This window comes from Pezoporus wallicus, unplaced genomic scaffold, assembly GCF_028554395.1.
Source record: "Pezoporus wallicus isolate ANWC-B61680 ecotype Strahan unplaced genomic scaffold, APGP_CSIRO_Pwel_v1 contig_4901, whole genome shotgun sequence".
Taxonomy (NCBI): Eukaryota; Metazoa; Chordata; class Aves; order Psittaciformes; family Psittacidae; genus Pezoporus; species Pezoporus wallicus.
The window spans coordinates 1,201,975-1,216,609 of NW_026640354.1; the positions used below are offsets into that span (position 1 = coordinate 1,201,975).

At 44.0% G+C, this 14,635-nt stretch overlaps 1 protein-coding gene across 1 annotated transcript in view; it reads right to left on the reverse strand.

Annotated features, from left to right (window-relative positions):
• Window positions 1–13,964, reverse strand: part of CD109 (CD109 molecule) — a 79,799-nt gene extending 65,835 nt beyond the window's left edge. Inside the window, exons 1-2 of the mRNA XM_057418817.1 lie at window positions 13,833–13,964; window positions 13,397–13,557 (exon numbers count right to left, since the gene is read on the reverse strand). Coding sequence (XP_057274800.1) covers window positions 13,397–13,557; window positions 13,833–13,894 — 223 coding nt within the window. The 5' untranslated portion in view covers window positions 13,895–13,964. The remainder of the gene's footprint in view (window positions 1–13,396; window positions 13,558–13,832) is intronic.
• Window positions 13,965–14,635: the final 671 nt, after the last annotated feature.

The following is a 14,635-nucleotide window of genomic DNA, read 5'->3' on the forward strand; positions in this document are numbered from 1 at the left end:
TTCAAGATGAAGCAATCACTGACCTTTGAAGTCCAATAAATACTAATTTTAAAAGTCAAAGATTTCTTTCGTCTGACAGTGACAAACAGAAGTCTCTATGGACTGAACATGGGTTGTCCTAGCCACTGCTAGAGCACTAACTTAAAAATCCCATCCAGCACGTACCACCTATTCAAATTATAACCTGGGTTAAACCAAATGACTCACATCCGACAAATGAAGTCTGTGGGTAGCACACTCCAGTACTTCATCCTTGTACTCAAAAGTCTAATGGGGATGGGTGGCATCAGCCCTAAGCAACACAGTTCTTTCCACAACATGTTTATGCTACCGTTAAAACTACAGTTTTTTTCCTATCATCCTTCTCTCCACTCGAGAAGCAGTCCATGCAGTCATTGACTGAGCAATACCACCAGCCTGTCAGGTTTTTCAAACAGGAGTCTCAGACAAAACACACACTTTTCTCAGTAGGCAGCAGAGAGGGCACCCTGCCCCACTGCATGTTGGGAAGGAGACCCACGCTCAGCCAAGCTTGCTTAGCACACAGGGTTACAGGACAACTTCCAGCTACAGGAGAGGAATTATATAGTCCTGCCCAGCACCTGATTTGTAGGCAATGTAAATCCCTCCAGACTCACTGATGTATTTATTCCCATCTACCCAAACAACTCCATGCCCAAACAACTGGACTAAAAGAGACATCATTTTAGCTAAAGGAAAACTTACATTTTCCTAACTCAGAAGAGGCAGAGTTACTGTTAACTAGGAAGTTTGGTTGTTTGTTTTTTTTTTGTAAGAGATTAAGATATTTCACTTGTAAAAGAGGCTGGATGTAGGGCAACTATCAGCAACAACACAAAACTACCTCCCGAAATTTCTCTCAATTGTATAATAAAAGCCTAACCCTTCTCTAGTTCCCGTCCCGCTGCAAAATAAGGCTGTGCTGAAACTGGGTTCTGTATGATCACAAGCCATGAGACTGAGTCACCAGGAAAAAAAAACTTCATCACTGCTGAAAGAAACAGGAACTTACTTTTATTTCTCTCGTGTCTAAGCATATATGCACATGGTAAGTATTGCTACGATAGCCTGAATCTATCCGACACAGCTGACTGCAGCAATAGCTATAGCAATGACTTCAGGAAACTGGGAAACACTAAGCACAAATCTGATATTCATCCCATAGCCCACATCACAAGGCTTCTATTTCCATCTTTACCTACACCAGGGCAAACACGCTAGTATACACTCAGTGCAACGGCAGAGCACCTAGCCCTTGCACTGCAGAGGACTACCACACATTGCTCTATGCAGCACCTAATGGCTTCCAAAGCAACCTTTCACATAACATGGAAGGTACTTACTTGGCAGTTTTCTCACCAGAGCAGTGCCTGCTTGTCTCCACCTATTTTGAGAGCAACTAGCATGCAAATGACAGAAACATTAGGGTGGCAATCCTGGGTTTCTTCCATGTTCCCAAGCCTGGGAGATGTAACATCATGTCTGAGCCAGACACAGTCATGATGCAGAGGGGGAAGTGGTTGGGTAGAAGGGAGATTTAAATCACAGTAGCTTCGCCTTTGTGCAACTCAGAAAGTATTTACCTTCTGAAGCAGTGTTAGGGAGCTACAGTCTCCCTGGCTGCCTTGATAAAGCTCAGAGCACCATCTCATTCCCAGCCAGTGAAAATCATAAAAGAGGCTCCAGGGCATGAGGTAATGTTCAAATTCATGTCATTACATAATTATTTTGTTAGGAACTGAGCAGCCTGGGCAGATTCAAAACTCTTTGGCATTGTGGTGAACTTCCCTGTCATGCAAGATTTTCCCATGTTCTCAGAGACTACCAAGGTGCAATCAATTCCCTGGAGCTCGGCTCAGCAACACACAGAGATGGCTTTGGGTGTGCTCAAGCAAGAGCTGTAGGCAAAATCTTTCCTTTATGCCTATCATGATTTAAGCCCAGCTGGTAACGCAGCACCAGGCAGCCGCTCACTCACCCCCTGCCCTTTCCCCCTCCTGAACAGGATGAGGAGGAGAATCAAAAGAATGTAAACCCCACGGGGTGAGAGGAGAACAGTTTAATAACTTACAATAACAATAATATACTACTACTGATGATGATGATGATAAGGGAAATAAAAAGGGGATAAAATATAAAACTAAAAGGGGAAAAAAAAACAATAAACACAAGTGATGCACAACACAATTGCTCCCCACCCGCCAACCGATACCCAGCCTGACCTGAGGAGCAATCTGGGCCTTCCAGGTAACTGTCCCCAGTTTATATACTGGGCATGACATTCTGTGGTATGGAATACCTCTCTAGCTAGTTTGGGTCAGGTGTCCTGTCTCTGCTTCCTCACAGCTTTTCATGCCCCTCCTCACTGGCAGAGTATGACGCACTGAAAAGTTCATGATCGGAGTAAGCATTACTGAGCAACAGCTAAAACACTGGTTTGTTAACAGCACTGCTCTCAGGCTAAAGCTGAAACACAGCACTGCACCAGCTACTAGGAAGAAAATTAACTATACTCCAGCTGAAACCAGGACATGAATTGCTGCAATTCACCATATTCTTCTGCCCGCTTGATCAGTTAAAGCTATATTTAATCATATGGCAACCTCGGGTTTATAAGGAGTTAACTACATGTGGCACCGCTCTGCTGTCATGCAGCGGGACATTTTTACCCACGTGCAGTGTGCAACACTTCTACATCATTTACACATGACATAATTTACATAGGCAAGTCCACTGTCCCCAGAAATCGCAGCAGTTGTCAACCCCTGGGGACATCCCTGCAAGGGATCCCTTCAGTTATTAAATACAGTTCCCAACAATTACAAGTAACAAACTCCAGGCAGCAGAAGTAGGTTTAGAAAGCAGTGCAGAACAGCTATACCATCTGCACCAGCGCCTCATAGACCACAGAATGCTTCCTCCTGACTTGTCACATCTGCTCTCTGCAGCTGTGGACTAACCAGCATGCCTGCAATGGGCCACAGAGGGAAAAGACCAGGCATTAGCGCGGGTCCCTGCTACCGCAAGGGATTAGTTAGAGAAAACTCCCAGCTGGAAGCCATGCCTTAGCTGCAGGGGGAGGCAGGAAAAATTCAGTGGACTGTTCCAGACTCATCCTGAGGAAAAGCTAAGAAACAAGCAATAAACAAATCACCACAGAAGTCATGTGATCCTTCAAGAAAAAACATCCTTCCTCGTCACTCACAAAATCATTTCTCTCACAGAATTCCTGAAGTTGGTACTGTATTCATTCAGTAAATATCACATTGAGGAAACACATGGAAATACTGTGGAAACAAACACCACATTGTCCTGCCTCTTTTTCCTAAGAGTCCCTGGCATTTAGCACAGTCCAGCTGAAGAGAAATCAAAGGCAATGTGATAATGACTTGTCACTAGTACACACAGCAGTGGGAAATTAAGTCATTTTTTTAATGTACCTTGCCACCATGCCATTTTTTTGAAGGTCTAGTAGTATTGTTATCAGCAAAGCAAATAGGAAAAAATTTTACAGAGCCAAATACGTGTATGTTTTTCTTAGACCTAACAGAGAGCTGCACAAACCATGGTATCTTACATTCTTCCCGTTGCATGGGCCTGAGCTGGACCCAGAAACTTATGTTACCCCTTCTTTAGCTGACACCGCCAGCAGCAAGACTACACCTAAATGTTTCATCTTCCACTCCCCAAAAAGGACAGAGGTTCCAGAAAAATGACTGTATGGCTTGGCACAGTGAGCTAGAGCTTATGCTAACAGAAATCAGCACAGCAGCACTTCAGTCTCTAATTTACACAAATGCAGGTACCACTACAAGGAGACCTTCTCATTTAACCATTTCTACCTATGTCCTCATTCCTTCTTAGTCTTGTGTGAGAAAATAAAAATGCAACTGGAAACACTGCAGACTGATTTACTGAAATGATGCCACGTCTTTCTTTGGCAGCTGTGTTCACATACCAATGCTTAGGAAATGTTTACAGGAAAGAATATTCTTTGCAGTGGTAAATGGAATTTTTTCTCCTGCAAAGTCTATTTCAAAAAACTCACATCAGTGAAGTAAAAAATAATATTCTTCCATGCCCTCCCATATTTTTTTCCTATCCAAAATACATACTATTTTAGTGTCTAAAAAAAAAAAAAAAAAGCATAAATACCAAGGTCGAAACTGTCCAGGGAGTGAAAAATACTTTTTTTCTTTGTAAAAGAAGACCTACAAATCTGTCAAGTTCAGAGTTTTCTTTAAATGTGTTATAGTCCTCATCTATTGTCCTAAAATTAGCACCCAAATTAGCACTGGTTAGTTATGCAAGTAGCAAAAAATACATAGTGTGAGCCACTGCTGTTGAGTTATGGCTAAATTTGGGCCACACGATAGAAGGAGGGGCAATACAGCACTCAAATGCATGCAATAGGGATTGCTAGCGGACAGCAGCATGCAGGCTGACATCCAAAGCTAAATGAAACCAACAGGCCTGCAGCAAAGTGGTATATACTTGCTCCACAAAGCTTTCTAAACCCTTCCTGCCTGTCAGCAATACATACACTTCCCTCCACAGCCACCCATTACCCTACTCCCCATTTCCACCACCCTTTAGTCTTTTCATTTTTTGCAATTTTGGTGGCTAAAAGCACTAAGAAATTATAAAGGGAGGTAAAGAGAGGCAGGGTAGCAGTGCTGCCTATGAGGAAAGGTGTCAAGGGACAGAAGAAACAATTTGACATGGACCAGAATTTATCACCTGAGGGTGCAGTCAAGAGACAGGGCACCTCAGCTCTAGAGGACAGGAGAAAGGCAATAGGCACAGACATTTTTGCAGTTAAAGCCACGTTTTACCACAGTTTGTAGTCACTAACAATTTCTAGCTTCTGTCTGCAATGGAGAGTGTAAGGATATTTTCCTGAAAACCAGGACAATTCATACTAAAAAAGATTTCTCCAGCTAAATCCAAAGGTTTTTCTCCAGTCTGGCTTTACTCCACAAACATAAGAATGGTAGAAACCCAACTATAAGAAACACAAGCAGAAACAGTCATGGCCAGGACAGAATAGATACTGATTTACCACAAGATAGGAAGAGGAGTGCTGTCCTTCATCTCCTCTACCCCCCTCACCATGGCATTCCCTGTGTCTTTCTACTTCACAACCAAAGGAGTCATGGTACCTTCCTGCTTGTCCCTTTTACCACTTCAGCCCTTCTTCTCTCACCAGCACTGCCAGATCCACCCCTGAGGAAAAAACACCATCTCCAACCCACCCAGACAGACAGACACTGCCAATGCCGGGCGACCCTTCCCTTGCCCTAGTGCGTCCACAGTCCCTTCCACAGGCAAGCACCAAGTTTCCTTCCACTGTCTTTTCAGACTTCGGTCATAATTCAGTCATTTAATTCTCTGCACACTTAAAGTAAAACAACCAATTTGATGGCTTATACTATTATTTCCATTGTCAGCGGAGTGGTCATAGAGCAGCCAGTTGCAAGAAGACAGCACTCAAATGCTCTGTGGTTTATCTGAGACACTGCATGCTGGGTAGGAAAACAAAACAGCTTCATGTTTCCAAAACTAAATCATCTCTCTAATCACAGGCCTTCTGACAGCTATCCAGCAGATACCATCCCAGACACATAAACACAAGTGCAGGCTCCTTCCAGCTTCTGCCCAAGACTGGCCTCTTAAGAACCATCCATGGACTCTTTGTCATGCACATGACATTATCACTGTCTACCATACCCAAAGAAACTATATTCCCATGAATTATACATTTACAGCTGTCAGCTGTTTTTTAATACTACAAAGAAACCTTTCTTAACAGCAGATCCAGTCTATGAAACTACACAAAAAATTCAGAACAATCTCAGACTTAAACCTTTTACGTAACTGAATGGGAAATTAATTTCATTCATTTAGTTTTCCCTTGGTGACTATACACAAACACACAAACTCACAGGCTTCCGCACATCCTGCTTTCAAGGTGCTATTGGCCATCATTATTACCCACTTTGCTGTCCATAAAATAAACAGAGAAAAAGCCACTATTACTGCAGATTAAAGCAGCTGCAGTTTTTATTCCGACTTAAAACACAGGGAAATCATACTAGGACAAAATGTGGCTTAGCCTGTCTATACCAGAGATCTGGCAGTATCAGTACCACCTCATCACATCAATTGCTGCAACTGGAGCAAAATTCTAAATTCTATTTTTAAATTCTAAAGCCAAGTCACCTCTGAAACACATCCACTGCAAATAAAGCATTCAGGAAGTATTTAAGTTTCCTATTAAGAAGGAGGTTTGTTTTCATATCGTTTTTCTTCCATTTTCTGGAATGCATTCAGAGTCTGTGATGACAAAGCCACATAACTTTTCTGAGATCACAGAATTATTTAGATATATAAAAATATTACCAGAGACTTTCTTCATTAGTAAATAAGGGCAATATAAATCCCTGGCCATGTTTTCTATGCACATACTTATTTGGACTACAGCGAACCCAAGGGAACCAGCACAATCTCTTGTCATGTACTATACAACCTCTGCAGACAGGATCTCAACTCTGCCTTCAAAAGCAGGTAGTCAGGGATAGCTGAGCATGGGAACCCACAATGCTGCTAGTGCAAATAGTCATAAGAGTCTCATGAAAAGAGAAGTCACCTGTATATGACTGGAGACCCATGAATTTCCCAACCGCTTCCTGCTTCTGCAGGTACCTGCATAACCCTCAACACTTCAGTTTGAATCTCTTTCTAATTAGACACCACTAAGAACATCACCCTTGAGCCATCTGGAGCTCCACTGTTAGCTCCTTTCCTTTTCTCTTTAAAGCTACCTTTTTTGTACCTGAGGGTACCAGCGAAGTGCATACCACACTTCTCCTGACACTTCACCCCAACTCCTCCCACCTCTCTTCAAACGCTTTCCAGAATGTAGTACAGACTCCCAGGGTCAAAACAGAAGTCATTTTAGCCCAAGGTCCCATCTTCAGCAATAGTCAAGGACAGACATCTGAACAGCATAAAGTAGTACACAGTGACCCTTCCTGGCATAGTCTTGTCAGCCTATGCAATCTAAGGCTTGGGGCCTGAAAAGCCAAAATCAGTGGGTTTCTACTGGACCAGCCATTGGTGGACTTACTTCTCATGAAATTGTGCAATCCCATTTTCTATGTCCCTATACCTGGGACACAGAGTTCCACAATTTACTTCCGTCTCACGTGAAGGCCCACTGGATTGGGTTTACAGGGCATGGGTTTGGTAGCAGGGGGGACTACAGGGGTGACTTCTGTGAGAAGCTGCTAGAAGCTTCCCCTGTGTCTGATAGAGCCAATTCCAGCCAGCCACAAAATGGACCCACTGCTGGCCAAGGCCAATTCCATCAGCAACAGCTGTAGAGCCTCTGGGACAACACAGTTAAGAAGAGAAAAAAAAAAATGCAGCAACTTCAGCTAAAGACAGAAATGAGAATATGTCAGAGAAACAGCTCTGCAGACACCAAGCTCAGTGCAGAAGGAGGGCAGCAGCTGCTCCAGGCACTGGAGCAGAGATCCCCCTGCAGACCTTGGTACTGCCCATGGTGAGGCAAGGCTGTGCCCTCAGCCCATGGAGGTCCACTGGGGAGCAGATCTCCACCTGCAGCCCATGAAGGACCTCCTGCCAGAGCAAGACAATGCCCAAAGGAGGCTGTGATCCTGTGGGAAGACTGTGATGGAGCAGGCTCCAGGCAGGACCTGTGGCCCCATGGAGAGAGGAGCCCATGATGGAGCAGGTTTGCTGCAGGACTTGTGACCCCACAGGGGACCCACACTGGAGCAGCCTGTTCCTGAAGAACTGCAGCCCATGGGGAGGACTCACGTTGGAGAAGTTCATGGGCATTGTCTTCCATGAGAGGAACCCCACACTTGAGCAGAAGAGTATGAGAAGTCCTCTCCTGAGAGGGAAGCAGGAGCAGCCACAAGGTGTAAGGAACTGACCACAACCCCCATTCCCCATCCCCCTGTGCTGCTGGGGTGGAGGACATAAAGAAATTGAAAGTAAAGTTAAGCCTGGACGGATTCAACAGTGGACACAGAAATCTGGGATTTTTTTCTTCTATGTTCTCCATCCATACAAAAGTTCATAAGAGATCACCCTCTTCTCTACTAGCTCCCTTGTCTCTGGATCCAGCCCCAAGACATCCTTTCCAAAAAATTTTCCCTTAATTCTGATTTTGCAGAGATTATCTGCATGTGCTGACTATTTGACAACTTATTTTTCATGAAGCATAGTTACATATACATGTTGAGGTGTAGGTTATGGATGCAAAATCATGGGAATCCTGCTCTCTTGCTGTTTGGCTTTTTAGGCATTGATGCAGAATTGGGCAAAAAGGAGCTGTCCCACTGAACTGCCAGGAAAACCCTTTACCATGTAGATTTTCAGCATAGATTTTGTTGTTACCAGTCTGCCATTTTATTCTGAAATAAGGTGCAGAGGCAACTCAAGGTTAACAAAAGTGACTGGCATACTTAGTCCATTCATTTCCATTTAGCTGTTACTTTACAACTTACTATTCCTGGTCGCTTTTACTGGTTCACATACTAACATGGTCAGAACTGTACTATTAAATATGCAAAACATGCCTTCTGGTAAAAGCAGGTTTTCCATTGTCTATATGGATGATCACTACATGTCTGAGCTTGACACATGCTCTCACAAACTCTATCATGTTTTGTAAATCCTAGTTGAGTATTAACCATGCTCTAGCTCAGTAACCTCTGTCAACAAGTACATTTATTCCCCTCTAGAAGTACAGAAAAGCAGTACAAACTAATTAACAAAAAATTTACAGAGAACGCAAACTACTCATATTATTGTAAACCAGATTCTTCAGTTCACAAAGTAGTTTTCACTCACGACTTAAATACATTATGTTGTACCTTAAATAGCAGAAGCTTTAACTAAATCTTAAGAATTAAAAACCTTCATGCAGTCAGGTAAATGATGACACCTCAATACATATGAAAGCTTTTCTTAAAACTGATTTGTTTTTCAACTTATATGCTACTTACTCTTTCCAAATCATTCTAGCACCAGCAAGGAAGACAGACTTTTCAGAAACTGTCGCAATAAGGTGTAAGACTTCTCATACGCTAACACACACTGCAATGCCTGGGTAGCAAACCCTGTAAGACAACACTTCTTGCCAATGCAAACTACATCTTTATTGATCAATGACTGGATAAATATGTATGGCAAGAATCAGCCTTCATTGTAATCTCTGAAAATCAAGCCATTCACGCAGAAAATTTGACTTGCCTATTATTCTCAGCATTATTTTTCTGTTGTTGACCCAGAAAACCCAACAGCTCAAATTGCACATAAGCCATTGTTATCTTCGGCAGTCATTTTCAATCAGGGCGAGGATCTTTCTGATACTGCATCTCCACAAAAAACGCGTCAAGGCTTGATACGGTGCACAGAAGCAGCTTTAGTTAGTGTTCTGTGTTTTTCTGAAGTCTGCTGCAGACAATGGAAACTTATCCTCTCCTGGTGACGCACTGTCCTTTTTTTCGGCTGTGCTTGCTAACAAGAAGTTTACCTGTAGCAGCAACATCCTTCTTGCAGACATTGAGTTGGTCTGTTTTCCCTAATCTAATTAATTTCATTTCTGTACCAAAACATAGGTCTTAAACAGTCTCCCTTGCTACAGTATATTTGGGTTCTGGAATATTGAGACAAGCTCAAAATATCAGCACTTCTTTAAATGAATGTTGCATGCACACTTTCTCCCTCACTCCAAAGAATGAAAAGTAGCCATTTATTAATAAATGTATTTCTTTTCCCTTTGTGATATGAAAACCGTGATAAAGATGCGAACCAAACTCCACTGCTAAAGCCTTTCTCTAATGGACCATTTCCCAAGAATCACTCAGCTATCAAAATTCCACTTCCAGTAACATTAAAGCAGTGAATATTTTATCAATTGTAAGAGAGCAAGCACTCTATTTCTTACATAAAGCAAGAGTTATATTATATGAAGAAAAATAACTGTGCCTTAATTCAACAGGATCCTTTTACAAAACTAACTCAGAAATTTTGACCAGTACATGCACCATACTGAGCTGCTGCTGGAGAACCAGAGCACACCCTTAACTTCAAGCAACTCCAGATGCACTTTTCCAGACAGGTATGTAATAACTCTTACACTTAGGCATTCAGCTGAACTCAGCCTGCAAAATTAAACAGCTCTAGTAAAAACACTGTCCTCAGCCTTTCCTCTGTCCCCAGTTCCCAACTCTGTGTCCACCTCAGTTCCATCAACACAAATGTTTGCACACTGAACCAGGGAACTTGTCAGCCTAAACAAATATTCAACAAAATCAAAACTTTTTTTTTCAGTCAGATCAGTTTTTCAAAGCAGTTAATCCCCTGCTTTTAATGTCACCATGCAAGGAAAAATACAGACTATAACTGAGCCAGCTTAGGAAACATTGCCACTGAATTTGCAGCATGACCGAGGCAGGCAATCAGTTCCAGCTTTCTGGTTATTCAGCACAGTCAACAACTGCAGCTACACTCTGCCTTCCTTAATACTTATTCTGCATAGACACATATGGCAATAAGAGTCATCAAACTCATGTGCACCACAGGAACAGTAATACCACTGTATAAGCCCCTCTGTGTAACCTAATGCCCAAGTGACAGATAAAGCAACGTTTTCTGCACACTAATATATGCAGCAATGATGACATTTAGAGAAGATTTTGTGTGCCTGGAGATACATTTAGGGTTTTTCCTTCATCTGCAACAGCTGACCTAATAAAACCTCCCTCAATCTTCCTTCAGTCACATTCTTAGACTAACACAGCTACAACAGTATCACTACATATCTTATTTTAAGGTTGTTTTGCTCCTCAGTGAAGAATTCAAAGCTTCAGAATCCTGTTCTAACAAACTTCTTTCTGAGTAAGCCTATTCACAACAGAGTATCCACTCCTGAAGCACCTTGAGATACACGCCTTCCACACTGCATCCTGTTAGAGGGCAGTTCCCTTGCTCCTGGCCCATAACAGTTTTGCTTACGAATTTGTTCAGAGAGAACGAATGACTAACAAATTACGTAACTTGACTTTAAAGAATGGATGGCCACATACTAAATTTTAAGGATTTTTGCAAAAGGAAATACACTACATGCTCAGCACCTTTTTTATTTTTTCCCTGTTCTATTTATCAAGTAAAAAAGCATGGAAAAACCAAATATATATTTAAAAGCCAGGAAAAAGACTGAAAATTAGCAATAAATCTGTGCATTTCAAGCAATGTACTATAGCATTTCTTCTTCTTCCTCACTGTATCTAGCCTGATAAAGTGTCATTCCTGTTCCTATCACCCACCATCACTCTGACTTCAGCAACTCCTAGTGTCTAGCATTGTCTGTGTGCTGTGCAGAGACAACCATGCATTGTCACATGCCTGGAATTACTAGTTGCTTGTCTGTTTTTTAATGTTGAAAAGGACAACACCACAGGTTGAAACTCATGGAAAGCTCACTGAACTTGATGTTCAGCCGAACAGAAGCAGGAAATAAAAGCCAGCATAGTTAGAGGAAGAAAAGGACAGTTTTCCTTTTAAAAAACAGTAAATAATTTGGTTTGGGTTTGCTTTGTTCTTGGGTTTTCTTGTATTAAAAAATTGTCAGGAAAGGTCTGAGGAAGAATTATAACATTAAGAGGCAAGCTCAGTACTAACAGCGTAACAAATACAAGTTATTTTCTCCAGAGAGTAAGAATGTTCCTTTATCCACTGCTGACTCCTCCACCATGTTTAGCCCAATAGGCTTGGTCTGTACTTTTGCATAAACAGGATCTAAATATGGCATGTAGTGTGTTATGGAGACTTGAGATAAAGGACCATAGGCATAACAGCCTGTTTGTTTCATTTGCATGCAGATTTTAGACAACAGCAAATCTGTCCTAAAGTAACTGCCTTAGGCATACATTACCACAGCTCTCAGTGTTAGATGTGGACACTAACAGATTATGCACATAAATTTGATTTAAATCAGGAATGAACACTTATCGACTATTTTTTTTTAATTACCCATAGCACAACAGAAAATTTGCCTCAGTATTATGCTTTTACACTGGCTGCCGGAGGACATACATCTGATAACAGTATAGAATTAGAGTGGATAAACAATACCCAATCTGAAGCAAAGCCTGCCAAGGCACAGGTCTGGAAAACTTTTTCAGAATACTTGAAATGGCCAGATGAGTTTGGGTCTGACATGCTTTTCTGCATATGGGGCCATGAATTCTTTAATCTGGTCAAATGCATTCCCATCACACTCAAAGCCCCAGAGTATGCAGGTTGTGAAGAGAGGTGGGGTTTCAGGAAGGCTTTGAAATGAAGGTATGATGCTTCCAATTAAGGCATCTACATTAAGACATTCCAGAAAAATCAGCTGACACCAAGAAGAAGCAAGTTTATTATAGCAGGGTAGATTTTTTTAGGACTTTATGCTGCCCTCAGACTCTCCTTCTGACAAATAAGAAGCTAGAGCTTGGGTGTCATTTATGTTGCTTCATGCTACGAGCAGTCCAAAAGCTGGATTATCCAAAAATATTTTCTTCTCATGAGGGCAAATCTCTGCCAGGACATCTTATGCTTCTGTTCCCAGCCACCCTTTATAAAAAGGGGCAATGACGAAGGTATCTCAGCTCTCCAACTACTCAGAGCTGCCACCACTACACTGTTGCTGCCCATAGGGCGTCATACACTGACTGTCAGCCTGTTCCAAGGTTTACTTACCATCAATCCACAACCTGTCCTACGATTCAGGTCTTGATCCTTGAAAAATTATGTTTCTGCAAATGCAGAGAGCTTCCAAGTAATGGTATCTGACACAGTCATCTCCGTTTTCCCGTTGTCCTCATGTCCTCCCTTTCTTAGGGCATGAGAAGCAACCAGCTCCAGATGCTGTATCACCTTGTTTGTTCCACCCTTGCCATTATTCCACTCACTTGCTTCCACCTTACACCTTAACGACACGCCTACCAGGGAGCAGCTCTGCCAGTACTTCTTCTTCAGTGGCCACACTACATTGACCAGAGTACTTCTTGACTCCTCAGAAACCCCACATCCATCTCACTTTGCTACTACCTGATTATTTTCAGAATTTACAATGAGCTGTACACCCATGTAACCACTCACTATCCAGCGCTGTCACCACCTGCAGACAGAGCCAGCAGAATACAAGACTGTTTTCCCAGAAACGACTCCTACTTGGTAAAATCAAGTTCCTATTTTTGTACCATCTAGAAGCTGTGATATTTTAAGAGTAACGAAATACTTGTGGGAGAACGCAAATCTAAATCCCCCCAGGCCAACTCCATTCTCTTACCTTTCTCAAACACCATTTCCCTGCTCAAGATGGTCTCGTTATCTCTGATCACTTCTCCCGTTACAGTGACCAGGGCTGGGCTGTCCGGCAGCAGGGCTATCCCAACACTCACGTTTGCTCCAGGCCTGATGTTCCAAGGAGCTGCCACCAGGAACGTAGGGCTGTAAAATCCAGACAGGCAGAAGGAGAAAGGGCAGAGAGTGAAATGAAATCCCCAGGCAAGTAACAGCGTCCACATAACAACGTACGATACATGTTGGAAGGCTCTCTTGTCGCACCCGCGGCGGAGGCAGGAGGTGATGCCGGCTGCGGACAGGCTGCCCGGCGGCAGCGCGGTTGCCCCCGCGGGAGCGCCCCGCTGCCCCACACTGGGCGGGGAGGAGAGACGCGGCGCCCCGCACCCCCGCCCGCACCCGACCCACCCGGCCCCACGTACCCGGCCGCCGCGGAGCCGCAAAGGAGGAGGAAGAGGAGGACAGCGCCCAGGGTCCGCGCCATGGCCCCCCGTGCGCTCTGCCCGCGGGTCCACCGCTGTGCGCACGACAGGACCGGGCCCGGGCTGGAGCTGGGACTGCGGCCGGAGCTGGGACTGGGGCCGGGGGGGAGGCGCTGCCGCAGGCGGGGGAGGGAAGGGAAGGGAAGGGAGAGGCCGCTGCTGCCCCAGCGCCAGGCACCCTCCGCCGCTGGCAGCCGCATGAGCACCCGGGGGGCGTTCCCTAGGCCGGCCCGGGGGAGAGGGGGGGGCAGCGGGGCACATGCACACACACGTCTACGTCCACGGGTGTGTTTTTGCTCCCCGCAGCCTTAGCAGCCGACGGCTTTCAGGCGGATGCAGCTGGAGAATGGGTGGGATTCCCAGTCAAGCACAACGTCGTACAAAATAAACGCGGGGAGTAATGTTTTGCGCCTGTAGCGTCGAACAGAGTGGCAGCCTGTGTTGGGAACTGCCCGTGTACCGATAAGGCTTTGCACTGCAGAGACTTGGCGAGCCCGCCGAGGCCCGCTGGCCTGGGGCTCGGGCGCGGAGGCAAGAAGGGAACGTTTCTGGGTCTGAACGGGGAGAAATTAAGGGAGTCCTATAGCTGCTTAAATGTGAACCGATTGGTAATATAGCTCTAACTGGACTGTCCTGTGCCCAGTACCTGCAAAATATGGTCATGTCTGCATACGTGTCTTAACCCACTTTCAGAGTCCAAAAAGTGCGCTGAAGCAGCTTGGATGAGATTCTGTTCCTCTAGC